General features: G+C 49.7%; 1 protein-coding gene across 5 annotated transcripts in view; it reads right to left on the bottom strand.

Moving 5' to 3' along the window:
• Positions 1–6,004: 6,004 nt before the first annotated feature.
• The window catches only part of LOC121586231 (ephrin type-B receptor 5), a 63,487-nt gene continuing 41,601 nt past the window's right edge, over positions 6,005–27,890 (bottom strand). For 2 of the 5 annotated variants that reach the window (XM_041902768.2, XM_041902770.2), the window contains 13 exons: positions 19,587–19,742; positions 12,045–12,316; positions 11,599–11,680; positions 10,060–10,184; positions 9,532–9,902; positions 9,284–9,339; positions 8,555–8,671; positions 8,115–8,362; positions 7,611–7,829; positions 7,320–7,469; positions 6,817–7,001; positions 6,483–6,638; positions 6,005–6,356 (listed from right to left, as the gene is read on the bottom strand). In XM_041902768.2, the coding sequence (XP_041758702.2) occupies positions 6,251–6,356; positions 6,483–6,638; positions 6,817–7,001; positions 7,320–7,469; positions 7,611–7,829; positions 8,115–8,362; positions 8,555–8,671; positions 9,284–9,339; positions 9,532–9,902; positions 10,060–10,184; positions 11,599–11,680; positions 12,045–12,316; positions 19,587–19,742 (2,243 nt within the window). In that variant the 3' untranslated portion in view covers positions 6,005–6,250. Of the gene's footprint in view, positions 6,357–6,482; positions 6,639–6,765; positions 7,002–7,319; positions 7,470–7,610; positions 7,830–8,114; positions 8,363–8,554; positions 8,672–9,283; positions 9,340–9,531; positions 9,903–10,059; positions 10,185–11,598; positions 11,681–12,044; positions 12,317–19,586; positions 19,743–27,890 lie in introns of those variants that run through there. The other 3 variants (XM_041902771.2, XM_041902769.2, XM_041902772.2) reach the window with 3 other exon arrangements.

Raw genomic sequence — 27,890 nt, forward strand, 5'->3', positions numbered from 1 at the left:
GCTTGGTGCGAGGGGCAGGAACAGGCCGGGCCGGGCTGGCGACGCGCACCACAGGCTTGGTGCGGGGAGCAGGAGCAGGCCGGACCGGGCTGGCGACGCGCACCACAGGCTTGGTGCGGGGAGCAGGAACAGGCCGGACCGGGCTGGCGACGCGCACCACAGGCTTGGTGCGAGGGAAGGAACAGGCCGGGCCGTACTGGGAACACACACCACTGACCTTGTGCGGGGATCAGGAACGGGCCGGACCGGACTGGTAACACACCCCAGTACCTCTCGCCGTGCCTCTACACTCTCCTTCCCCCTCATGACCAATGGCCCCCGTAACCTGGTGGCCTCCTCTCCTAGTCCACAAACTCGCCCTGTAGCTGCCTCCAGCAGCCCTGTCGTCCATGCTATGTGCCCCCCCAAAAAAATGTCTTGGGGTTGCCTCTCGCCTGTCCGACGACGGCACGGTTGGCGCCGTACCTCCTCTCTCACCAGGGCTTTAACTTTTGCCCATGGCCCTTTGCCCGCGAACATGTCCTCCCAAGACCACCATTCGCCCACCTGGGACATCGCCAACTTCTCCAGTTCCTTTCCCGGTGTCTGCTCCTGAACACGCTGCTTGGTCCTTCTTTGGTGGGATCTTCTGTCACGATCGTTGTAAGAATCGGACCAAGGCGCAGCGTGATAGGCGTACATCTTTTAATGAGTACTTTAACAATAACAACAAAACAACAAAACGATGCGTGAAGTCTAAAGGTTAAACACCACAAACCTATACAGATCAAGATCCCACCAATAACTGTGCAAAACAGGCTGCCTAAGTATGGTTCCAAATCAGAGACAACGAGCAACAGCTGCCTCTGATCGGGAACCACCCTGGCCAACATAGATCTAAACGATCTAGAATAAACACATAGAAACTACAACATAGAAACTAACACCCTGGCTCAACATAAAAGAGTCCCCAGAGCCAGGGCGTGACATGTGCTGAGAAATACACAAGTAAAAAGTGTGACAACCAACTCCGGTCTCCCCTACACATGATAACCTTGGGACTATATTGCAGAACAAGAACAAGGGGTTGAGACTGAGAGGAGTTTTTCTTTTTTACTTTAAGTCTCTAGTTTTGTCATCATTTATATATAGATATTGGATCTTAATTTGATGATCAGGTGAGATGGACATGTGTTGGTGGTTGAATACAGTGAGGGAAAAAAGTATTTGATCCCCTGCTGATTTTGTACGTTTGCCCACTGACAAAGAAATGATCAGTCTATAATTTTAATGGTAGGTTTATTTGAACAGTGAGAGACAGAATAACAACAAAAAAATCCAGAAAAACGCATGTCAAAAATGTTATAAATTGATTTGCATTTTAATGAGGGAAATAAGTATTTGATCCCTTTGCAAAACATGACTTAGTACTTGGTGGCAAAACCCTTGTTGGCAATCACAGAGGTCAGACGTTTCTTGTAGTTGGCCACCAGGTTTGCACACATCTCAGGAGGGATTTTGTCCCACTCCTCTTTGCAGATCTTCTCCAAGTCATTAAGGTTTCGAGGCTGACGTTTGGCAACTCAAACCTTCAGCTCCCTCCACAGATTTTCTATGGGATTAAGGTCTGGAGACTGGCTAGGCCACTCCAGGACCTTAATGTGCTTCTATTTTTGTTTCATTAGACCAAATAAAATAAAATAAAATTGTATTGGCCACATGCGCCGAATACAACAGTTGCCGACATTACAGTGAAATGCTTACTTACAGCCCTTAACCAACAGTGCATTTATTTTTAATAAAAAAGTAGAATAAAACAACAAAAAAGTGTTGAGAAAAAAAGAGCAGAAGTGAAATAAAATAACAGTAGGGAGGCTATATATACAGGGGGGTACCGGTGCAGAGTCAATGTGTGGGGGCACCGGCTAGTTGAGGTAGTTGAAGTAATATGTACATGTGGGTAGAGTTAAAGTGACTATGCATAGGTAATTAACAGAGTAGCAGCAGCGTAAAAAGATGGGGTTGGGGGGCAGTGCAAATAGTCCGGGTAGCCATGATTAGCTGTTCAGGAGTCTTATGGTTTGGGGGAAGAATCTGTTGAGAAGTCTTTTGGACCTAGACTTGGCACTCCGGTACCGCTTGCCGTGCGGTAGCAGAGAGAACAGTCTATGACTAGGGTGGCTGGAGTCATTGACAATTTTGAGGGCCTTCCTCTGACACCGGTATAGAGGTCCTGGATGGCAGGAAGCTTGGCCCCAGTGATGTACTGGGCCGTATGCACTACCCTCTGTAGTGCCTTGCGGTCGGAGGCCAAGCAGTTGCCATACCAGGCGGTGATGCAACCAGTCAGGATGCTCTCGATGGTGCAGCTGTATAATTTTTTGAGGATCTGAGGACCCATGCCAAATCTTTTCAGTCTCCTGAGGGGGAATAGGCTTTGTCGTGCCCTCTTCACGACTGTCTTGGTGTGTTTGGACCATGATAGTTCGTTGGTGATGTGGACACCAAGGAACTTGAAGCTCTCAACCTGTTCCACTACAGCCCGGTCGATGAGAATGGGGGGCGTGCTCAGTCCTCTTTTTTTCCTGTAGTCCACAATCATCTCCTTTGTCTTGGTCACGTTGAGGGAGAGGTTGTTATCCTGGCACCACACGGCCAGGTCTCTGACCTCCTCCCTATAGGCTGTCTCATCGTTGTCGGTGATCAGGCCTTCCACTGTTGTGTCGTCGGCAAACTTAATGATGGTGTTGGAGTCGTGCCTGGCCATGCAGTCATGGGTGAACAGGGAGTACAGGAGGGGACTGAGCACGCACCCCTGAGGGGCCCCTGTGTTGAGGATCAGTGTGGCAGATGTGTTGTTATCTACCCTTACCACCTGGGGGCGGCCCGTCAGGAAGTCCAGGATCCAGTTGCAGAGGGAGGTGTTTAGTCCTAGGATCCTTAGCTTAGTGATGAGCTTTGAGGGCACTATGGTGTTGAATGCTGAGCTGTAGTCAATTAATAGCATTCTCACGTAGGTGTTCCTCTTGTCCAGGTGGGAAAGGGCAGTGTGGAGTGCAATAGAGATTTCATCATCTGTGGATCTGTTGGGGCGGTATGCAAATAGGAGTGGGTCTATGGTTTCTGGGATAATGGTGTTGATGTGAGCCATGACCAGCCTTTCAAAGCGCTTCATGGGTACAGACGTCAGTGCTACGGGTCGGTAGTCATTTAGGCAGGTTATCTTAGAGTCCTTGGGCACGGGGACTATGGTGGTCTGCTTGAAACATGTTGGTATTACAGACTCAGTCAGGGACATGTTGAAAATGTCAGTGAAGACACTTGCCAGTTGGTCAGCACATGCTCGGAGTACACGTCCTGGTAATCCGTCTGGCCCTGTGGCCTTGTGAATGTTGACCTGCTTAAAAGTCTTACTCACATCGGCTGCTGAGAGCGTGATCACACAGTCATCTGGAACAGCTGGTGCTCTCATGCATGCTTCAGTGTTGCTTGCCTCGAAGCGAGCATAGAAGGTGTTTAGCTCGTCTGGAAGTCTTGTGTCACTGGGCAGCTCGCGGCTGTGCTTCCCTTTGTAGTCTGTAATAGTTTTCAAGCCCTGCCACATCCGACGAGCGTCAGAGCCGGTGTAGTACCCGAGTACATTTCTCCAAAAAGTACGATCTTTGTCATTATGTGCAGTTGCAAACCGTAGTCTGGCTTTTTTATGGCGGTTTTGGAGCAGTGGCTTCTTCCTTGCTGAGCGGCCTTTCACGTTATGTCGATATAGGACTCGTTTTACTGTGGATATAGATACTTTTGTACCTGTTTCCTCCAGCATCTTCACAAGGTCCTTTGCTGTTGTTCTAGGATTGATTTGCACTTTTCGCACCAAAGTACGTTCATCTCTAGGAGACAGAACGTGTCTACTTTCTGAGCGGTATGACGGCTGCGTGGTCCCATGGTGTTTATACTTGCGTACTATTGTTTGTACAGATGAACGTGGTACCTTCAGGCGTTTGAAAATTGCTCCCAAGGATGAACCAGAGGTGGAGGTCTACAATTTCTTTTCTGAGGTCTTGGCTGATTTATTTTGATTTTCCCATGATGTCAAGCAAAGAGGCACTGAGTTTGAAGGTAGGCCTTGAAATACATCCACAGGTACACCTCCAATTAACTCAAATGATGTCAATTAGCCTATCAGAAGCTTCTAAAGCCATGACATCATTTTCTGGAATTTTCCAAGCTGTTTAAAGGCACAGTCAACTTAGTGTATGTAAACTTCTGACCCACTGGAATTGTGATACAGTGAATTATAAGTGAAACAATCTGTCTGTAAACAATTGTTGGAAAAAGTACTTGTGTCATGCACAAAGTAGATGTCCTAACCGACTTGCCAAAACTATAGTTTGTTAACAAGAAATTTGTGGAGTGGTTGAAAAAACAAGTTTTAATGACTCCAACCTAAGTGTATGTAAACTTCCGACTTCAACTGTATTTCCTATTATTTTATAAACCAAAGATAAAATAAATCGATTTTCGCTCTTCTCACTAATGGCAAATGATTGCATCTTGTTATTATATTTAGCCACCTGTTTTTCTGTTATGAATAAGTGTGTCATCATATACAGGTATTCCCCATTTGTACAAGGCTACTAGGCTACTTTTGCCTTCTTGCAATGCAATACTTCAACCACTAGAAACTGTGCGTACGCATGGTCTAAAGTTTGCGGGGGATAAGCACATTCTCTAATGTCAATTTCAGTTTTTATAAATGCCAACTTTTGCGTGAAAACTGGCAAACACGTTTTGTGCATATTTTGTTCATATGCAATGTTTATAAATGAGGCCCCTGGTGATTAAACTGTTTTTATGTGTCAGACACAATGACAGGCTTAATGCAGTGATTTAAATAAAATCATATTCTTTATTTTACAAATTTGCACAATAGTGGAATAGTGGTGAACACTCATACAAATAAACACACCTACCCAAGTGCATACACTCATACACAACCCTCTACACACTCACACACACACACACACATACACACACACACACACACACACACAGTGGAAGAATGAGAGAAGGTGAAACTCGCGACTGGAGACTTGCAGGCGCCGAGGTCCAGAGTGATGACTCAATCCCGATTTATGACACTGTTTGGATGGTTGACCATCTGTGGGCTATGAAAGGGATCAAACACACCTTATCTGAGGCTTTCTCCGGGGAGGGACGTTCCCACAGAACCCTGGGAGCATGGACACCATTCGAGGTGTGAACACAGAGTAAATTAATGTTACCGTGTGAATTAAACTGTCATGTTACACATTTTGATATGTTTTATTGTACTGTAAGTGTTATGGATTTATTGTTACAGGGAAACTGTGTGTTATTTTGTTAGCCGCACAGCGGATAGTTCAAAGAGGAGTGACACAGAACGGTGACCCTCCTCAGTTAATGGGGATTTCTCCAACCCCCCCCCCACACACACACACGCACGCACATACTTTGAACACAAACAGACACAGAATACTCACAAAACATAACATCGCCTTCCTTACTTCCATTGGCATTCAGATCACACATAGTCCAGTTAAACCATTTCACATTCACAATGCTCAAATGACTCAGTGACTTTATCTATTAAAAAAAGGAATGTGAACTGTGAAATATACACAGAGGAGGGTGCTGCTCAACGGTGGGTGACTCCATTCTGTCACGACGTGAACTACACCCCCATTTCTTGAGTCTAATGGAATAATTCCCATAAAGGTGACCAGGCTAGTGACCGATGGGAGAAACCATTGGCTAGTGTTTAGTCAACAGGAGTTGCCATTTTCTGATTTCAGTACAGAGGAGGTGATGTAGCTTAACAAATAATCATGAACAGTGTTCATGATATCAACTTTAATCAGTAAAAACAGTCTTTGATTGTCTATGCAATTGCTTGTGACGGGAGATCCCTATGTTCGGGTAAAAAATACATTTTCACTGTTTTCATTTATAAAGGGTGGTGATACGAGTGAAAGAGGGAGGGACAGTAGTGAGACAACGTGGGAGAAGTGAGAGAAAGAGAGGAGGAAGAGAGAGGTAGAGACCGGCAAAGAGAGAGAGAGAATGTAAACAACAGCAAACAAGTGAAATAAAACCCATATTTTAAGACTTTTCCCCCTCAAATCTCTCTGTTCCTCCTCAGCGACTCTCCTCCCAGATCCTGCTTTGCCTTGGACTACAGCTCCAATAGTGCACCTCTCTGTTACTTCCTGTGTAGCTCTCAGGTGATTGGTGGGTTCTAGACCTCCACCTGGCCCTGGGTGAGGTGGGTTCTGAGCTGCTGGGCTGCGTTGGTGATCTTCCTCTGGTGTCCCAACAGGTTCACCCCCAGGTTCTGCACATCCCTGAGGGAGAGAGGGAAGGAGAAAAGGAGAGAGAGAGTTCAGAAAAGTATCCACTGCTTCTAAAAGCATGATTTGCATTTTATGAAAATAACTTTGTTGATATTGAAATGGAAGCCCAGGACTCACTCCATGGTTAGCCTGCTGACTCTGTCCAGTGTGTCCAGATGCGCCCTCTCAAACTGGTCCTTATACCTGTCCATCCTCAACGCTGTCAGCCACTCACTGACCGTCGCCACCGACGACAGGTCTGTGGGGGTGGGGCTCAGCAGTGGCTGGGTGGAGCTTGAGTTGGAGAGGGAAAGATCGAGATCGAAAATGATTGGCCTAACATAGCAATGATTCAATACATTTACATGATAACATAATAAATGCTCTCCAAAGATCACTGTTTGTGAATGTGATCCATTACTTCTGTTGTGTAAAATATGGAAGAAAAGGCAGATGGGAGGTGTAGTCTCACTGGGGATGCTCTGCCTTGAGGGAGGCAGGGTGTCGTATGAGCCTGTCCAGGGAGGAGAGGAGGGAGTCGAAGCCTAGCCGGTCGCCCCTGTCAGCCTGCCAACACTGCAGCATCAGGGAGTGGAGTGCTGGAGGACAGTTATGGGGGGCTGGGAGACGGTACTGGTCCGCTACAGCCTTCATTACCTGTATTATAGGGAGGGAAGAGAGAGGAGGTAGGGGAGGGGAGAAAGAAGGGGGACAGAGGCAGGGAGAGGGGGAGAGAGAGGCGAAGGGAGGAAGAGCAAGAAGAAAGAGAGAGAGCAAGAGAGAGAGAGAGAGAGAGAGAGAGAGAGAGAGAGAGAGAAGGAGGAAGGGTATTAGTAACCATCTGGATGTTAACAAGCTGCCCTATATAGAGAGGTCCCAGCAGTACAGAGGGACTTAGAGATGATTAAACATTCTGTTTAGCTGTCAGTGTGTTTAGTCTCTGTTTGGCTCTCGCTTAACCCTCCCACAACTCACTTCCTGATTGCTCATGTCCCAGTATGGCCGCTCGCCATATGACATCACTTCCCACATGAGCACTCCGAAGCTCCAGACATCACTAGCTGAGCTGAACTTGCGATGCTGGAAGGCCTCCGGGGCTGTCCACCTGACAGGAATCTTACTGCCCTGAGAGGAGAGAGGAGAGAGAGAGATGAGTGGTTGAGCACTGTGAATTTTGAGATCTTCTATTAACATAAGTAGTCTATTAGAGTGGAAATCCAAGAATAAACATCATTAAACAAAACTCAATTTCCCAGCAGCATGTACCAGTGAGGCAGTGTAGGTGGGCATGTTGTGGTCCAGGCCCCTCATGAGGCGCGACAGGCCGAAGTCAGACACCTTACAGACCAGGTTAGAGTTGACTAGCACGTTCCTGGCAGCCAGGTCCCGGTGGACAAAGTTCCTCTCAGAGAGGTACCTCATCCCAGCCCCAACACCCCTCACCATCCCTACCAGCTGGAGAACACTGAACTGGTCCTCATTCTCCTGGGGGATGAGAGAGATGGAGAGATAGAGAGCAAGAGGTGGGAGAAAGAGTGGAGGATATATACTGGTCAGTTATGGTAATAAAATGTACTGTTTTCTCAGTCTCACCCTGAGTTAGTTACTGTGTAGATGGGAGTTGTAGGTCTTGGTCTAATCTGGTGTAGATGGGAGTTGTAGTTCTTGGTATATTATGGTGTAGATGGGAGTTGTAGTTATTGGTCTAATACAGTGTAGACGATAGTTGTAGTTCTTGGTCTAACATGGTGTAGATGTTGTAGTTCTCACCCTGAGGAAGGCATCCAGCGGTCCATTCTCCATGAACTCAGTGATGATCCTCTCTGGTGGGCTACGGGTGACCACCCCCTCCAGCTTCAGCACGTTGGGGTGGTCAAACTGTCCCAGCACCCCCGCCTCGGTCATAAACACCGCCTTCTCTCTGTCTGTCACGCCCCAGCGCAGCGTCTTCACTGCCACTAACACCTCCCTACGACCCAGGGGCCGGTACCGCCCCCGAGACACCTCCCCAAACTGGGCTGGAGAGAGGGAGAGAGGGAGAGGGAGAGAGAGAGAGAGAGAGAGAGATTGATTGATTGATTATGAGTTGAGTTGAGTTTGGACCCAGCTTGACTCCTGGCCCAATATATGAGCTATGAAAACACCAGACAAGCTTTTTTTGTTTTTTACAGAACTATCTCTGTAAGCATGAATCAAACCAGGACCCCTACCTGCACCAATCACCTCTTCTATCTTGATGTGAGCAGGGTCAATCTCACGGGCAAACTCCTTGACCGCCTCATTGGGGTCCTCATAGGTGGAAGGGTCCACGTAGTACTTCACCCCCCCTGACAGAGGTAACACACAGAGCGGGGATGGTTGTAGTGAAACCAGATGATTGTAGTGAACCAGTACAATAACATAGAATAACAATATAAGTCCTGTACAGTGTGTTGATGTACAGTATTTGGCCCTAGACTTTGACATGTCAAGCCATGCTGTGTGACATGCTGCATGATGGCAGAACACTGAGCCCAGAGGGATAATGGCACCCTCAACAAAAACATGCTGCGTTTGGACAAGCAGAAAATTTATTTCTTCCTCTCCCCATCTTTCTCTCCCTTTCATTGTCCATCTCTTTTTCCCTCTGTCTCTCTACAGATTTCTCACGCTGTCATTCTCTCTTCTTCTCTCTTCTTCTCTTTCTTTCCCTCCCCTCTCCCCCTCTCCCCCTCTTTCTCCCTCAAGCCCTTGGGGTTATGATGGTAATGGGCATTAGACATGGTCACTACTTCCATTCTCCTCTATAACACACTGCAGAGGCATCCTCTTCACCAACATGTCAACAACACCATAGAAGTAGGATATACTATATGTGCAGCTGAGAATATTACAGACAGAATGACAGTTCCCTCTAAGTTATATTCAGTTAATAATACTCATCATACACCCTGACTCACCTTTGTGGCTGATGTACCTCTGGAGTCTGTCACTGTAGGGGCTCTCCCTCCTCTTACTGAGAAAAGACACAACAAACCAGTGTTTCAGAACATTGCACTGTGTGTGTATGTGTGTGTGTGTGTGTGTGTGTGTGTGTGTGTGTGTGTGTGTGTGTGTGTGTGTGTGTGTGTGTGTGTGTGTGAGACTGAGTGTGAGATCAGTGTGACATCATCATGTATGTGTGGATAGGAGTTAAGGACCCACTCACCTGCGGAACACAAAAACGACCACTATCGCCGCGACGACCAGGAGGAAGGCTGCCCCGCCCATCACAGAACCGACCAATAGAGGGAGCCGATTCTGGATCTGCTTAGAACGCTCCTCTGAGAAAGAAAAAGTGAGAAACAGAGAGAGATTTAGATGGTGTGTTTGACTGCGCGTGTATGTGAGTGTGTGTATGTGTGAGTGTGAGTTACCCAGGGCCAGTGTAGTGAAATAGATAGTATGACTGTAGGGGCCGTAGCCCCTCTCATTGCGGGCCCTGATCTGGAAGGCATAGATGGAGCCAGAAGCCAGAGAGCTGACAGTCACTGTGTTGGTCTCACTGAACACACTCACTGCACTGTCCTCATCTGAACCCTGGGAGAGAGGGAGGGAGGGAGGGAGGGAGGGAGGGAGGGAGGGAGGGAGGGAGGGAGGGAGGGAGGGAGAGAATGATTAAGTCTCTGGGTGTATGTACTTGTGTGTACATACATAGGCACAAGCCTATGTGCGTGCATATGTGTGTAGCGTATACCTTGTCGTAGTATCTGAGCTGGTACTCCAGTATGTCTCCATTGGGTCTGTCGGGCTGTGGCCAGGACAGGGTGATGGAGTCTGGGGCTCGACTCAACTGGTGCAGGCTAGGGACCGGAGAGGGCACTGTGAGAGAGAGAGAGAGACAGGGAGAGAGATGTATGAGCTTTGCGAAGAAAGAGGGAGGAAGAAAGAGGAACAGGAGGGAGAACACAAGCTGGCCTTGCCAGATCACATAATTTCTGTATTGACCAGATGGGGGCAGCATGACATAGACTAGTGAATGAGCCAGCTCTGTAAAGTGCTGTATGGCCAAAGATTTGTATAACTAACCCAAGATAGACCAGAGCCTTCCGTTTAGAATGGGAGCAAATTAATCATAGTAGGCAGAGTAAGCAAGGAGGTGGGCAGAGCTAAGCATAAGCTAGTTAGATCCTATTGGAGTGTTCTAGCATTATTTGCATATTTCTGTTTGGGAATGCCTACTTTGAAGTGCCCATGTGCAATAACTCAATTTGTCCTTGCTCTCCTAAACAATGCAATTTTTAGAAACATTGGCAAAGGGTAAAGTCTACAAAACACAGTCCACGCTGTTTGTTACAGATTATAGTTTTGGAAACAGAAAACTGTATGAAATTAAATGTTTAATCGATGAGAAAATTAGCAGAATGTCGGCCACTGGGCTTACTCTCATCACCATATTTGGTAGTGAGTGGAAACGCCAACCAGATGCTTCACATTTATACATCCATTGAAATATCTGGCTCATTGTTCTATCTGTGGTATGGACTTTCCTGCCAGACTTATCTCAATAAAAAGTTACACGTTTCTTTCTGTCTGTCTATAAACTGTCTGTCTGTTTGCCCGTCTGTCTGTCTATAAACTCTCTCTCTCTCCGTCCCTCTCTATATCTCTCTTCTGAGCATAATGTGAGCTGACAGGATATCGAGTCCAGAGAGCAGGAGCGGAAAAGATGGAGAGCAGAAAAGAGAGAGAGATAGAGACTCACCCATACTCAATGAAACTGATGTAGACTGACAGACAGACATGAAGTACACACACACACACACACACACACACACACCACATAAAAATGACAAACTGAGAGTTTATTCCTTTACTCTCTTGTCACTCTCCTTAAAGAACAACTTCACCACTTTTCAATCGCATATTCATTATCTCCAGTACAATACCAGTGTCTACATATGTGAAAACAGTGCATTTCTAGGTTTTGTAAAAATATAAAGCTAAAGAGTTATACCTGATGACATCATCAAAGTTAAAACAAAAAAAACTGTGATTTTCAAACACTATGAGATTCGCTGTGACGTGGGGAGCAAGACTAGAAACGTGTTGTTTAATCCTACACTGTGATGTTACAGAGAAGCATTTTTTTAGGACCTTTCTTCTTATCTTTTTAACCACAGATCATAGAAACGCGCTGTTTTCACATATGTAGACACTGGTTTGGTGCTGGAGATATTGAATATGAGGTTGAAAAGTGGCTGAAGTGCCTTTTAAGCCTGACTCATGCTCTCACCTGATTGGCTCGTAGTGAAATTGATGCTGGTGAATTGAGGCGGGAAAGGACTTAGAACTGAGACATCATTGACCGCTTGTACCTGTCAATCAATAGCAGGAAAAAGTGGACAATGTTAGGTTAACTAAATGGATGTACATTTAATCCAGTATCTATATGAGGTAGGTGACTCTAATGCAGGAGTTTTATACCTGTATGAGGTAGGTGATGGAAATGTAGTATCTGTAGGGGGTAGGTGATCAGGGGAGTTGTAGTTCTACCTGTATGATATAGGTAACTCTAGTGCTCATGGGAGTTCTAGTCCTACCTGTATGAGGTAGGTGACTCTAGTGCTCATGGGAGTTGTAGTCCTACCTGTATGAGGCAGGTGACTAGTGGTCATGGGCGTTGTAGTTCTATATGTAAGAGGTAGGTAACTCTAGTGCTCATGGGAGTTGTAGTCCTACCTGTATAAGGTAGGTGACTCTGGTGAGCAGGTTGTTGAGGGTGACCTTGGTCTGCTTGATGCCAGTCTGGGATGGGGTGAAGGTGACCGCCTCCCCACACCAAGAGCACGCCCCCGGGGCGGTGAAGGTGGCCGAGGGACAGATCTTACACATCACCCCGTACGACACCTCGCTACGACCACCCATGTCCACTGGAGGGCGCCAGCGCAGAGACACCCCACCGTCACCACCCTCATACTCCCAGGAGACAGAGGTCGGAGCAGAGGGAGAGCCTGGGGGTGGGGGGGGGGGGGAGATTAAACGTTTTGAACCTCTTTGGGTCAGTAATAGTGCCAGCATTAACACATAAAAACAGGACTCATCAACTCCAGTTCACACGTGATCATATCGTAGGGATGGACAGAGAGAATGAGCGATATCAGAGAGAGACAGAGAGGGAGGGATGGGGGCTGGGGAGACAAATGGGGGTTAGAAAGTAAGGGCACAATATATGTTAGTGAACAATAATCAAATCATTTAAATATAATCTAGGAAGAGAGGAAGAGAGAGATTGATAAGAAGGGAGGGAAGGAGAGAGAGTAAGGGAGGGAGAAAGAGGGAATGAAAGAAAATGACAAATTAGAGAGAGAGAGAAGTAATAGAAGTAGAGAGGGATGAGTGCATTCAGGAAGTATTCAGTATTCACACCCCTTGACCTTTTCCACATTTTGTTGTGTTATGGTTTAAATTGAGATGTTGTGTCACTGGCCTACACACAATACCCCATAATGTCAAAGTGGAATTATGTCTTTAGACATTTTTACAAATTAAGTATTCAACCCTTTTGTTATGGCTAGCCTAAATAAGTCCAGGAGTAAAACTTTGCTTAACAAGTCACATAATAAGTTGCATGGACTCACTCTGTGTGCAATAATAGTTTTTAACATGATTTCGGAATGACTACCTCATCTCTGTACCCCACACATACAATTATCTGTAAGGTCCCTTAGTCGAGCAGTGAATTTCAAACACAGATTCAACCACAAAGACCAGGGAAGTTTTCCAATGCCTCGCAAAGAAGGGCACCGATTGGTAGATGGGTAAAAAAAAAGCAGACTTTGAATATCCCTTTGTGCATGGTGAAGTTATTAATTACACTTTGGATGGTGTATCAATACACCCAGTCACTACAAAGATACAGGTGTCCTTCCTAACTCAGATGCCAGAGAAGAAGGAAACCGCTCAGGGATTTCACCATGAGGCCAATGGTGACTTTAAAACAGTTACAGAGTTTAATGGCTGTGATTTGAGAAAACTTGTCAGAGTGCTGCGTGTGGATGTGGTGCAGGGAATCAAGCACAGGAACAAGGGTGTTCTTCAACAGACTTTAGTAACTCCAAAACAGGAATGAGTCGCCAACCCAACCGGGCGGCACGAACAAATTACGCACAACACACAGTGCGCAAAAACAAGAAAAAGCGCACGCAGTGCGAACTCTCGAAATACAAACAAACGAGAGAGGAAACTCCTCGAAGGCAACAGCTGACAATAATAATCACACATAACACCTGACCCAACACACGATAACTAAATAGGAAACAAAATCAAACACTAACAAGGGACAGGTGTACAACCAGACAAAACCTAACAAACATGAAACATCGAACGGTGGTAGCTAGTACTCCGGGGACGACGACCGCCGAAGCCTGCCCGAACAAGGAGAAGGAGCAGCCTCGGCCGAAACCGTGACAGTACCCCCCCCTTGACGCGCGGCTCCAGCCGTGCGCCGATCCCGGCCTCGGGGACGACCAGGACGACGCGGAGCAGGGCGCGTAGGATGACCCCGATGGAAGTCGGTCAGCAGGGACAGGTCTAATATGTCCCTCCTCGGCACCCAGCACCGCTCCTCCGGGCCGTACCCCTCCCACTCCACGAGATATTGGAGACCCCCATCCGGCGTCTCGAATCAAGGATGGACCTCACTGTGTACGCCGGAGCCCCCTCGATGTCCAACGGGGGCGGAGGAATCTCCTCTATCTCATAATCCTGGAGTGGACCAGCTACCACCGGCCTGAGGAGGGACACATGAAACGAGGGGTTAATATTCCTGTAATCAATAGGCAGTTCTAACCTGTAACACACCTCGTTCAACCTCCCCAGGACTTTAAATGGCCCCACAAACCGCCGACCCAGCTTCCGGCAGGGCAGGCGGAGGGGCAGGTTTCTGGTCGAGAGCCAGACTCGATCTCCAGGTGCGTACACTGGCCCCTCACTGCGGTGGAGATCGGCGCTCGTCTTATGCCGACGGATGGCCCGCTGCAGATGGACGTGGGCAGCGTTCCATTCTCTTCCGAGCGCCGCACCCACTCATCCACCGCAGGGGCCTCGATCTGGCTCTCGTGCCAAGGTGCCAGAACCGGCTGGTACCCTAACACACACTGGAAAGGGGTTAGTTGGGTGGAGGAGTGGCGGAGAGAGTTCTGCGCCATCTCGGCCCAAGGAACGTATCTCGCCCACTCCTCCGGCCGGCCCTGGCAATAAGACCTCAGAAACCTCCCCACATCCTGGTTGACACGTTCAACCTGCCCATTACTCTCCGGGTGGTAACCCGAGGTAAGGCTCACCGAAACCCCCAACCTTTCCATAAATGCTCTCCACACTCTGGAGGTGAACTGGGGGCCTCGATCAGACACTATATCCTCGGGTACCCGTAATGCCGGAAGACATGGGTAAACAGAGCCTCAGCGGTCTGTAGGGCAGTAGGGAGACCCGGCATGGGAAAGAGACGACAGGCCTTCGAGAACCGATCCACAACGACCAGGATGGTAGTATTCCCCTGTGAGAGGGGAAGGTCTGTAACAAAATCCACCGAGAGGTGGGACCAGGGTCGTTGTGGAACGGGCAGGGGTTGTAGCTTACCCCTGGGCAAATGTCTGGGCGCCTTACACTGGGCACACACCGAACAGGAGGAGACATAAATCCTCACATCCCTGGCTAACGTTGGCCACCAGTACTTCGTGCTAAGGCAGTGAACTGTCCGGCCGATACCTGGATGTCCAGAGGAGGGGGACGTATGAGCCCAATAAATGAGACGATCGCGTACCTCGAGCAGAACGTACGTCCGACCCACTGGACACTGGGGAGGACTTGGGTCGGTGCGTAACGCCGCTCGATCTCGTCATCGACCTCCCATACCACCGGTGCAACCAGACAAGACTTCGGTAGTATGGGAGTGGGCTCAACGGACCTCTCCTCCGTGTCATACCGCCGAGACAGGGCATCTGCCTTCCTGTTCTGGGACCCAGGGATGTAAGTGATTTTAAACACAAACCGGGCTAGAAACATAGTCCAGCGGGCCTGGCGAGGATTCAGTCTCCTAGCTGCCCGGATGTATTCCAGGTTACGGTGGTCAGTTAGAATGAGGAAAGGGTGTTGAGCCCCCTCAAGCCAATGCCTCCACACCTTTAGGGCCTGGACCACGGCTAACAGCTCCCTGTCCCCTACGTCATAATTCCGCTCCGCCGGACTGAGCTTCTTAGAATAAAAAGCACAGGGGCGGAGTTTAGGTGGTGTGCCAGACCGTTGTGAGAGAACGGCCCCAACACCAGCCTCGGACGCGTCTACTTCTACCTGGAAAGGTAAAGCGGGATCCGGATGCGCCAACACCGGCGCCGAGGTAAACAGGTCCTTCAGTTTCCCAAAAGCCCTGTCCGCCTCAGCTGACCACTGCAAGCGCACCGGACCCCCCTTCAACAGAGACGTTATGGGAGCTGCCACCTGTCCAAAACCCCGGATAAACCTCCGGTAATAATTCGCAAAGCCCAAGAACTGTTGCACCTCTTTCACAGTGGTTTGGGTTTGCCAATTACGCACAGCTGACACCCGGTCAACCTCCATCTTCACCCCTGACGCAGACAACTGATAACCCAAAAAGGAGACCAACTTCTGAAAGAACAGACATTTCTCTGCCTTGACATATAAGTCATGCTCCAACAGCCTCCTCAACACTCGGCGCACCAGGGCTACATGCTCAGCTCGGGTAGAACTGTACACCAGAATATCGTCTATGTACACGACTACTCCCTGCCCCTGCATGTCCCGGAAAATCTCATCTACAAAGGATTGGAAGACTGAGGGAGCATTCATTAACCCATATGGCATGACGAGATACTCGTAATGACCGGAGGTCGTGCTAAATGCTGTCTTCCATTCATCGCCCTCTCTAATGCGCACCAAGTTATATTCGCTCCTAAGATCCAATTTTGTGAAGAACTGAGCACCGTGTAATGACTCCGTCATAGTCGCAATCAGAGGAAGTGGGTAGCTGTACTTCACTGTAATCTGATTGAGACCGCGGTAATCAATACACGGGCGCAGACCTCCATCCTTTTTCTTCACAAAAAAGAAGCTTGAGGAAGCGGGTGAAGTGGAGGCCCGTATGTATCCCTGTCTCAGAGACTCTGCGATGTAAGTTTTCATTGCCTTCCTCTCCTCTTGGGACAAGGGATACACATGGCTCCGCGGGAGGGCTGCTCCTGACTGGAGATCTATCGCACAATCCCCCCGTCTATGAGGCGGCAGCTGCGCCGCCCTGGTCTTACTAAACGCCAGTTTCAAATCCTCATAGTCGGGGGGAATCTGCAGTGCTGGCATTAGATTCGGACTCTCCACCGAGGTCGCCCCTACGGAAACACCCAGACACAGCCCCACACACTGAGCAGACCACCCTTTAAGAGCTTTCTCTCGCCACGAAATAGTAGGGTCATGGGTAATCAACCAGGGAAGCCCCAGCACCACCGGATACGCAGGAGAGTCAATCAGATAGAGCTGAATCGTCTCCTCATGACCCCCTGCGTTACCATCCTAAGGGGCGCTGTGACCTCCCAATTAACCCAGATCCTAACGGACGGCTATCTAGGGCATGTACAGGGAAAGGCTTATCAACGGGAAGGAGGGGAATCCCTAACTTTACACAGAACTGGCGATCTACAAAATTCCCAGCTGCGCCTGAATCTACCAGCGCCTTATGCTGGGAACGAGGTGCAACCTGTGGAAAACAAACAGGCAAGGTTAGGTGAACGACAGAAAGCTCTGGGTAAGTAGGGCGCCTACTCACCTGGGATGACTCCCCAATGCCTGGCCTGACCTCACCTCCACCAGGGGACCTTCCCCAACACCTAGCCGCGGTGTGCCCTCCACGGCCACAGTTGGTGCAGGGAACGGCCCCCCTCGGGTTCCTACTCCTCCGTTCCCTAGCGCCAGCACCTCCGAGCTCCATAGGGCTCGGCTCGGAGGTGCCGGAAGGTGGAATGGGCAATCTCAAAGAAGGTAATAATTATTACGACAGGGAGGGTCCGCAGGGTGTCCAGCCGAATGGCCATGTCGACCAGTTGGTCAAACGACAATGTGGTATCCCTGCACGCCAACTCTCTCTGGACGTCCTCCCGGAGGCTGCAGCGGAAGTGGTCTATAAGGGCCCGCTCATTCCACCCTGCATCTGCCGCTAGAGTCCGGATCTCCAATGCAAAAGCCTGTGCGCTCCTCATCCCCTGTCGGAGGTAGAACAGACGCTCCCCCGCCGCCTTCCCTTCTGGTGGATGGTCAAACACGGCACGGAAGCGGCGGGAGAACTCCGCATAGGTAACAGTAGCGGCGTCTATTTTCCTCCATTCGGCGTTGGCCCACTCCAACGCCTTGCCGGTGAGACAGGAGATGAGGGCGGAGACGCTCTCGTGTCCCGAGGGAGCCGGGTGTACGGTGGCGAGGTAGAGCTCCACTTGCAGCAAGAACCCTTGACACCCGGCAGCGGAGCCGTCGTACGCCCTCGGGAGTGAGAGCCGAATCCCGCTGGGTTCCGGAAGGGGACAGGAGGACTGACCGATGGGGATGGTCCGGTAGGTGGGGGCGTGGGTACCCCGCTGGTCTCCCATCGGTGGAGAGTGTTCATCACCTGATCCAGGGCGTGACCGATCTGGTTGATCCTGTCCTCCTGCCCACGAAGACGGTCCTCCATAATGTCCGTTGGCGCGGCTGCTCCTGCTGATTCCATAGTGTGATGTGTGATTCTGTCAGAGTGCTGCGTGTGGATGTGGTGCAGGGAATCAAGCGCAGGAACAAGGGTGTTCTTCAACAGACTTTAGTAACTCCAAAACAGGAATGAGTCGCCAACCCAACCGGGCGGCACGAACAAATTACGCACAACACACAGTGCGCAAAAACAAGAAAAAGCGCACGCAGTGCGAACTCTCGAAATACAAACAAACGAGAGAGGAAACTCCTCGAAGGCAACAGCTGACAATAATAATCACACATAACACCTGACCCAACACACGATAACTAAATAGGAAACAAAATCAAACACTAACAAGGGACAGGTGTACAACCAGACAAAACCGAACAAACATGAAACATCGAACGGTGGTAGCTAGTACTCCGGGGACGACGACCGCCGAAGCCTGCCCGAACAAGGAGAAGGAGCAGCCTCGGCCGAAACCGTGACAAAACTGAGGATGGATCAACAACATTGTATTTTCTCCATAATACTAACCTAAATGACAGAGTGAAAAGAAGGAAGCCTGTACATAATATAAATATTCCAAAACTTGCATCCTGTTTGCAATAAGTCACTAAAGTAAAATTGCTAAAAATTCTACTTTAAGTCCTGAATACAAAGTGTTATGTTTGGGGACTCCTTCAAGACTGTTGGAAAAGCATTCCAGGTAAAGCTGGTTGAGAGAATGCCAAGAGTGTGCAAAGCTGTCATCAAGGCAAAGGGTGGCTACTTTGAAGAATATAAAATATATTTTGGTTAACACTTTTTTGTTTACTACATGATTCCATATGTGTTATTTAATCGTTTTGATGTCTACACTATTATTCTACAAAATGTGTAAAATAGTTAAAATAAAGAAAAACCCTTGAATGTGTAGGTGTGTCCAAACTTTTGACTGGTATTGTATGTAAATTGGATATTTCTGTATTTCATTTTCAATACATTTGCACAAATTCACTTTGTCATTATGGGATATTGTGTATAGATGGGTGGGAAAAAAATTTATGGTATCCATTTTGAATTCAGGCTGTAACACAACAAAATGTGGAATAAGTCATGGGGTATGAATACTTGCTGAAGGCACTGTACATATTATATGTGCTGAAGTAGATACTTAGCTCTGGATAAAAGCATCGGCTAAATTACTAAAATATATATGTTACATCTTCTCAAGAAAGGTGAAAGCTTTTTAATCAGACATATCTATTTGTTCCATAATGCTGCTGGTGCATGTAGTTCATCTGTGTCACACAAACACAAACACACACACAAAAAAAACATTTCAAAGGTCCCTGTATGCATGGCACTCAAGGGTACAGAAAGCACCTCCTTCTCCAAACAGCTAGGCTGACCACGACAGCTTAAACAGAGTAGTACCTAGCCAATTGCTTTGCCCTATTTTTTTTCAGGCCCGCAATCTGGAGGCCACTGTAAGCCTGTGTATGTGGCCGAGACTGCCGAAAATCAGCGCCATCAGTTCCCCCCCGGACACACACACACAAATAGCTCACTTGTGCAGGCGGAGGAGTTGATGTCGGCGGGTGCTCTGTAGAAGCCGCTGCGACACTCACAAACACGCGATCCCTCCTGACTGGTTCTGCTGTTAGACGGACACACTGAACACGGAACCGAACCCAACACCGACTTAAAGTACCCCACCTGACATGCTGCAGAGAGAGAGAGATGGGGAGAAAAAGTGAGAGAGACCTCTTTGGGTCAGTACTAGTGCCAGCATCAACACATTAAAACAGCACTCATCAACTCCAGTTCACAAACGATCATATCTCAAGGATTGATGGAGAGAATGAGTGATGTCAGAGAGAGACAGAGAGGGAGGGATGGGGGCAGGGGAGACAAATGGGAGTTAGAAAGTAAGGGCACATATGTAAAGGAACAATAATCTAATCATATAAATGTCATCTATTTATGCTGTACAAATCAGCTCCCTAATTGTCTATTCCAAATAAAACATTATTAGTTACCGGCTGTCATGAGCCTCTCACTCCACCGGGTTACCACCTTAATTTTCTTCCACTCTGCTCACCACTCTCTCTACTCAGCCTAACTAGCTCCACCTGTCCCTGCTCTGCTCGGCTCTAATTACTCTGCCAGCTGCGCTGCATTACCCACTAACCTCTCCCAGTATTTATAGCCCTGTCTTTCAGCTCTCCTGTGTCAGATCGTCTGCAAAGCTCACACCCGGAACCTGTTTGCTCGCGCTTCTGGCTCACCCTGGTTTTGTGACCCCGGACCTGCCTGGTTTTTGGATACTCTTCTGCCTCAGGAGATCCAGACCTGCTTCTGCCATTACGACTCCTGACTACTCTTCAATCCCGGTAACTCTGACCAGCCTTCTGCCTTGCTACTACGTATTTTGGATTTCCCTTGAACTGTACTGCTGCCTGGTTTCATTTCGCCCCGTTGTGTCTGTGTTTCCTCCCCCCAGGACTTCTGGACCACCAACCACCGGCGTCATCGGACGCATCGCTGCCACTGGGGGAGGCACAGACCCAGCACATCGGACGGGATAACCCCTGGAGCCTTCACTCACTCCCCTACATCCCTTTCCCCTTAAGTTTAAATAAACTTTCTGGTGTGACGCAATTGTGGTCCTCTTGTCGTCTGTCTGAACCGTGACAGTACGATCTGACCATCATGGACTCAGCGCACACTTCCCCCGACATGGAAACCGAAGAGCCTGAGCAACCCACCGCCATGCTACGCCTGGAACACACTGAGAGAGAGCTAGGCCGCATGAGCGGCGTCATCTCCTCTCTGCTTCAGGTCGGCCACCAACAGCATCAGCAGTTCCAGCAGCACCAGCAGCAGTCCCAGCAGCAGCAACAACAACTCGCCATGATCATTCAACTCCTCACCAACCTGACCCCAGCCAGTCTGCCCACCAGCCCTGCCCCCGAGTTACCTGCCCCGGTCATTGCAGCCGCTGCTCCGAACCCAAGATTGGAAACCCCGAGCGGTTCAACGGCGATTCAACCCAGGTCCGGCCATTCCTGACTAGCTGCCGACTTCAGTTCTCCTTGCAGCCAAGGACCTTCGCCACGGAGGGGGCTAGAGTTGGGTATGCCATCACTCACCTGACGGGCCGAGCTCGACTCTGGGGAACAGCAGAGTTCGAACGTCAAACCCCGCATGTGCAACCTTCGACCTGTTTGCTGAGGAGATGCTGAAGGTGTTTGACCTGGATTCACCAACCGCAGAGGCGTCTCGTGAACTGTTCAGTATTCGACAAGGCAGACGTACAGTCGCAGACCATTCCATCGACTTCCGAACCCTGGCTAGACGAAGTTCTTGGAACACACCATCGTTGGTGGACGCGTTCTTCCATAGTTTGGCTGACTATATCAAGGACGAGTTGGTCTCCCATGAACTGCCTTCCACTCTTGATGAAGCCATCGCACTGACTGTCAGGATCGACAGAGGGATACAGACCCGTCGTCGTGAGAGGGGCGCCAAGGTCCACCTACTACCGGCATTCGGAGAGATCCGACTGGGCTCCTGTCATCTACTGCCACTCACCCAGGTCAGCTTGATCAGTCTGAGCCTATGGAGATTGGGCGAGCCTCTCTCACTCCTGCAGAGCGCCAGCGACGCTTCACCTCAAACCTCTGTCTCTATTGTGGAGGTGACGGACATCGTGTGGTAACCTGCCCTTTAAAGGGCCGAAGCTCACCGGGCATAGGGGGAGTCCGGTTGAGTTCAATGACCATCCAGTCCTCCGACCGCAAACCCCTGCTGCAAGTTCACCTCCGCCTCTCTGACTCAACTCACACCCTGGCTGCTCTGGTGGATTCTGGCGCCGAAGCCAACATAATGGACATCAAGCTGGCACGCCAACTGGGACTGGAGAACCTCCGTTTGACACCTCCTATTCCTGCCCGGGCACTGGACGGACACTTACTCGGATCGGTCACTCATGTCACGGCCCCGGTCTCGATGGGTCTGTCCGGAAACCATCAAGAAACTATCCAGTTTCACCTGCTCCCCTCTCCAGGCCAACCCCTCATCCTGGGTTACCCATGGCTCCGCCGGCACAACCCTCAGCTCGACTGGGTGACCGGGGTGATCAGGGAGTGGGGAGAGGACTGCCACCGAACCTGCCTGCTTGCCGCCGCACTACCCCCTCGGCCAGTACCTACTAACTCCGCTCCTGACCCTCCAAGGACCCTGTGTCGATTCTGCCAAGTCCCTGCATCGTTGCAGCTCTGACCTGGGCTGTTGAGGAACAGGTGCTGGAGGCTCTCCGTAACCAGCCAGGTCCCAGCACTTGCCCAGCTGACCGCCCTTTTTGTCCCCCGAAGACCTGAGGTCCCAGGTCGTTCAGTGGGGACATGACTCCCGCCTAGCTTGTCACCCTGGCTCCACCCGCACTTACAACCTGCTCGCCCAGAGGTTCTGGTGGCCCTCTCTGAGGAAGGATGTACGGGAATTCGTCCAAGCCTGCCCCATCTGCAACCAACACAAGTCGTCCTGCCAGCCCCCAGCCGGATTGCTGCAGCCCCTGCCTGTGCCCAGGAGTCCGCTGGTCCCTGCTGCGCCTTGTCCTCCTCCTCCACGGCTCGTCGATGGTGGTCTGGTTTACACCGTCCGCCGCCTGCTTCGGTCCAGACGGAGGGGTAGGGGTCTCCAGTACCTCATTGACTGGGAGGGCTATGGACCTGAGGAAAGGACCTGGGTGCCAGCTAGTCGGATTGTGGATAGGACTCTCATCACCGCTTTCCACCAACGGCATCCTGATCAACCTGCAATCCGTAGGGGCCGCCCCAGAGGGGTCTCTAACCGTCCTGCCCGCTCGGCTTCCTGTCCTGTGCCTGATCCGGTCTCGGGACCTGTCCCATCTCCCGACCACGGCCCTCCGGCTTCCTCCGAGGATGAGGACGTTCACTCGGACCGTTCGGAGGAGTTCTAGCCCTCCTCCGGCTCCCCCTCCTCCCGCCCGGCGTGGTGTTGCTCTTGGGACTTCTGGGGCCGTCCCTTGGGGGGTTCTGTCATGAGCCTCTCACTCCACCGGGTTACCACCTTAATTTTCTTCCACTCTGCTCACCACTCTCTCTACTCAGCCTAACTAGCTCCACCTGTCCCTGCTCTGCTCGGCTCTAATTACTCTGCCAGCTGCGCTGCATTACCCACTAACCTCTCCCAGTATTTATAGCCCTGTCTTTCAGCTCTCCTGTGTCAGATCGTCTGCAAAGCTCACACCCGGAACCTGTTTGCTCGCGCTTCTGGCTCACCCTGGTTTTGTGACCCCGGACCTGCCTGGTTTTTGGATACTCTTCTGCCTCAGGAGATCCAGACCTGCTTCTGCCATTACGACTCCTGACTACTCTTCAATCCCGGTAACTCTGACCAGCCTTCTGCCTTGCTACTACGTATTTTGGATTTCCCTTGAACTGTACTGCTGCCTGGTTTCATTTCGCCCCGTTGTGTCTGTGTTTCCTCCCCCCCCCAGGACTTCTGGACCACCAACCACCGGCGTCATCGGACGCATCGCTGCCACTGGGGGGAGGCACAGACCCAGCACATCGGACGGGATAACCCCTGGAGCCTTCACTCACTCCCTACATCCCTTTCCCCTTAAGTTTAAATAAACTTTCTGGTGTGACGCAATTGTGGTCCTCTTGTCGTCTGTCTGAACCGTGACAACCGGCACTCTGAATAAGAATCAGCTGACTAAACCACTGCTTCAAAAGAAAACCCCTGTAGACTTAATAAATCACAATAGTCATTTTATGGCCTAGTTTCAGTCATATTGTTAGATTAATTTGGATTTTAAGAATAATGACTAAAGAATTTCACCCCAAACACAGTATAAATGTTAGAATTATCATGTAGTGTCAACCCACTAACAGAGGGGGCGGTACTAACCATTCAAGGGGGAAGGCGGGAACTGTTTAAGAAAGCCACCTAAAGGTGGGAGGAGCATAGTGCCTTTGTTTGTCAAGAAGTATAAAAACAGGATGTATGTGTTTTTAGCGGGAGAGCTCTCCATGAATAAATATACCGATAATTACTTGTGGATTGTGGACCTTGAATCATTGATGATTAAAACCAGAGCTTTACAACCTCTGGTAATGATTCAAGCTTAGGGTGAATTAGAGATAGAAATTCACATGACACATATCAATGTGAGTATTGTTTTAAGAACATACCAGTCACTTGTGACCTCAACATTCCACTGTCTGCCCTTAATATTGAATAATAGACAGATAAAATAATTACATTACTTGTTTATTATAAACCAAGCCAAACAGATAGGAATGGGCTGCTTCTGAAATGAACTACCCTGGCCATTCTCTGAGGGAAGCAGAATAAGAAAGAGCAATCCAATGGCTTCATCACTCCCAAGGTGCTCTAGCAATTTGTATTTGTATTCATTAGGGATTTTCATTAGCTGCTGCAATAGCATGGGGTGTTCTGTTATTTCACACACGTGTGCATAATACGTGTACACACACATGCACACACACACACACACACACACACACACACGTATTTAAAGAGTAATAGCATGTATGTAACACAGTGCACTTGAGATTACAGTAAAGCGTAAATGTGTGTTAATATGCCAGCTGTTAATTCAGTCCTGAGGGTAACTATGGCCTTATGAGGGAAGAATGTTCTTAGTGTACTAGCTGCCTATACTGTAGCTCTCTCTGAACTTACTGTAATGCAGTGTGAGATTCTGCCTAGGGCCCTTGTTTCCTAGGCCCTCAGTGTTTCAATGTACTTATTCTAAGGCGGTGTTTGAGATTGCCTAGGACAGTGTCCGATTCTGCACAGTGAATAACATGCCTTCTCAAGCAGTGTCAGGCCCTGAGTGTCTCTACGGTTCCAATTCAGTCTGTGTGTAGAGACAGAGTCTGTAAGAGCCAGAGAGTAACAGAACACCTACAGTAAGTGTGTCCATGAATGCTGTTCAAGACTTGAAGAGTGTATGTCTCTGTCTAATAAGTGTCTAACTGCTGTTGCAGATGCGGAGAGATAAGGATAGAGAGAGAGAGAGAGAGAGAGAGAGAGAGAGAGAGAGAGAGAGAGAGAGAGAGAGAGAGAGAGAGAGAGAGAGAGAGAGAGAGAGAGAGAGAGAGAGAGAGACAGACAGACAGACACAGAGAGAGATAAAGAGAGAGATAAATAAAAATGTGTGTGTGTCAGTGTGTGTGTGTCAGTGTGTGTGTGTGTGTCAGTGTGTGTGTGTGTCAGTGTGTGTGTGTGTCAGTGTGTGTGTGTGTGTGTCAGTGTGTGTGACGGACCTTGGACATGGTGGTCTGAGTGCTCTGCTGCGGTGAACACCTCTCACGTCCTCTAACCTTGTTTAGATAACCTTTTCAACAGCATGTACCACCTCCAAAGGCGTGTGTGTGCGTGCGCGTCTGTGGGTGTGTTTGAGAGAATGCATGTGTACTGGGAGACAGTAAAAGAGACAGAGGGAATAGAGGAGATGTGGAGAGACAGGCGAGATGTTTAAACAGATAAAAGGCTTCCTGTGTTCTCACTTGTCTGGAAGAGCACAGATCTACTCTCAGACACAGGCGTGAAGGTGGGAGAGGGATGGAAAGATGGTGAGAGAGAGATGGAAAGCGAGGGAGAGAGAGAGATATGAGAGAGAGGAGGAGAGAGGAGGAGAGGGGAGAGAGGAGGAGGAGAGAGGAGGAGAGAAAGGAGGAGAGAGGAGTAGAGGGGAGAGAGGAGGAGGAGAGAGGAGGAGAGAAAGGAGGAGAGAGGAGTAGAGGAGAGAGAGGAGGAGGAGAGAGGAGAGAAAGGAGGAGAGAGAATGAGAGGGGAGAGAGGAGGAGAGAGGAGGAGAGAGAGGAGAAGAGAGGGAGGAGAGGAGGAGGAGAGAGGAGAGGGGAGAGGAGGAGAGAGAGGAGGAGAGGGGAGGAGGAGAGAAAGGAGGAGAGAGGAGTAGAGGGGAGAGAGGAGGAGGAGAGAGGAGGATAGAAAGGAGGAGAGAGAAGGAGAGGGGAGAGAGGAGGAGAGAGGAGGAGAGAGAGGAGGAGAGAGGGAGGAGGAGGAGGAGGAGAGAGGAGGAGAGGGGAGAGTAGGAGAGAGGAGGAGAGAGAGGAGGAGAGGGGAGGAGGAGAGAAAGGAGGAGAGAGGAGGAGAGAGGAGAGAGGAGGAGAGAGTAGGAGAGGGGAGAGAGGAGGAGAGAGGAGGAGAGAGGAGGAGAGAGAGGAGGAGGGGAGAGAGGAGGAGAGAGGAGGAGAGGAGGAGGAGAGGAGGAGAGGGGAGAGTAGGAGAGAGGAGGAGAGAGAGGAGGAAAGAGGAGGAGAGGGGAGAGAGGAGGAGAGAGGAGGAGGAGGGGGAGAGAGGAGGAGAAAGGAGGATAGGGGTTAGAAAGAGAGAGAAGGTGGGGAGGGATGGATTGAGAGTGTAGGAGAGAGGAGGAGAGGGGTTAGAAAGAGGGATAAGTTGGGGAGGGATGGATTGAGAGTGGAGGACAGGGGTTAGAAAGAGAGAGAAGGTGGGAGGGATGGCTTGAGATTGGAAGAGAGAGGAGGAGAGGGGTTAGAACGAGGGAGAAGGTGGAGAGGGAAGGATTGAGAGTGGAGGTGAGAGGAGGAGAGGGAATCAGAAAGAGAGAGAAGGTGGGGGGGGTGGATTGAGAGTGTAGGAGGGAGGAGGAGAGGGGTTAGAAAGACGAAGAAGGTGGGAGGGATGGATTGAGAGTGGAAGAGAGTGGAGGAGAGGGAATCAGAAAGAGAGAGAGGAAGATTGGGTCAGTTAGAGAGATGGAGAAGATGATGAGGAAGGTGGGGTAGTTCTAGTGGGAATAGAGGGTGGAATATGAGACACAGAAAGAGAGAGAAGAAGGACTGGTAGAGGAGTGGAGAGAGAAGGGAATTGTCCCATCCATCTTTCATGCCTCTGGCACACATTACCAGACGTGTTCTATACGGCTGTGACACGGAACACGACTTTGCTACAAAACTTCCCTGTGCTGTTACGATTGTCAACGATAACCTTCACTATCTATTCGCCATCCCCTCCACCCCTCTCTGCCAATCACACAGCTTCTATTACTGCTCCCTCTCCTGCCCTCTGCCCCTTCCTCTGTCTGCATCCCCCTCTCCCTCCATCCGCCATCCCTCTGTTTCCACACAATGGAGGGTTAATACAGCGTATACCTATTATGAACTGGAGGCATGCATGTCTTTACATTACCACTCACTATACTGAAGGAAGGAGGAGGGAGGGAGGGAGGAAGGGAGGCAGGGTGTGGGAGGGTGGGAGTGGGGACTGGGAGAGGGAGTGAGGGGGAGAGAGAGGGAGGGAGAGGAACAGGGAGAGAGAGAGAGGAAGATACTAAAGGTATAGAGGATGGGGGGAACAGGGAGAGAGAGAGAGAGAGAGAGAGAGAGAGAGGTAGGTACTAAAGGTATAGAGGATGGGGGAGGAACAGGTAGAGAGAGAGAGGTAGTTACTAAAGGTATAGAGGATGGGGGAGGAACAGGGAGAGAGAGAGGTAGGTACTTAAGGTATAGAGGATGGGGAGGAACAGGGAGAGAGAGAGGTAGGTACTAAAGGTATAGAAGATGGGGAAGGAACAGGGAGAGAGAGAGAGGTAGGTACTAAAGGTATAGAGGATGGGGGAGGAACAGGGAGCGAGAGAGGTAGGTACTTAAGGTATAGAGGATGGGGAGGAACAGGGAGAGAGAGAGGTAGGTACTAAAGGTATAGAGGATGGGGAGGAACAGGTACAGAGAGAGGTAGGTACTAAAGGTATAGAGGAGGGGGGGAACAGGTAGAGAGAGAGAGAGGTAGGTACTAAAGGTATAGAGGATGGGGGAGGAACAGGG

Source organism: Coregonus clupeaformis, unplaced genomic scaffold (genome assembly GCF_020615455.1).
Source record: "Coregonus clupeaformis isolate EN_2021a unplaced genomic scaffold, ASM2061545v1 scaf0148, whole genome shotgun sequence".
NCBI classification, from domain to species: domain Eukaryota; kingdom Metazoa; phylum Chordata; class Actinopteri; order Salmoniformes; family Salmonidae; genus Coregonus; species Coregonus clupeaformis.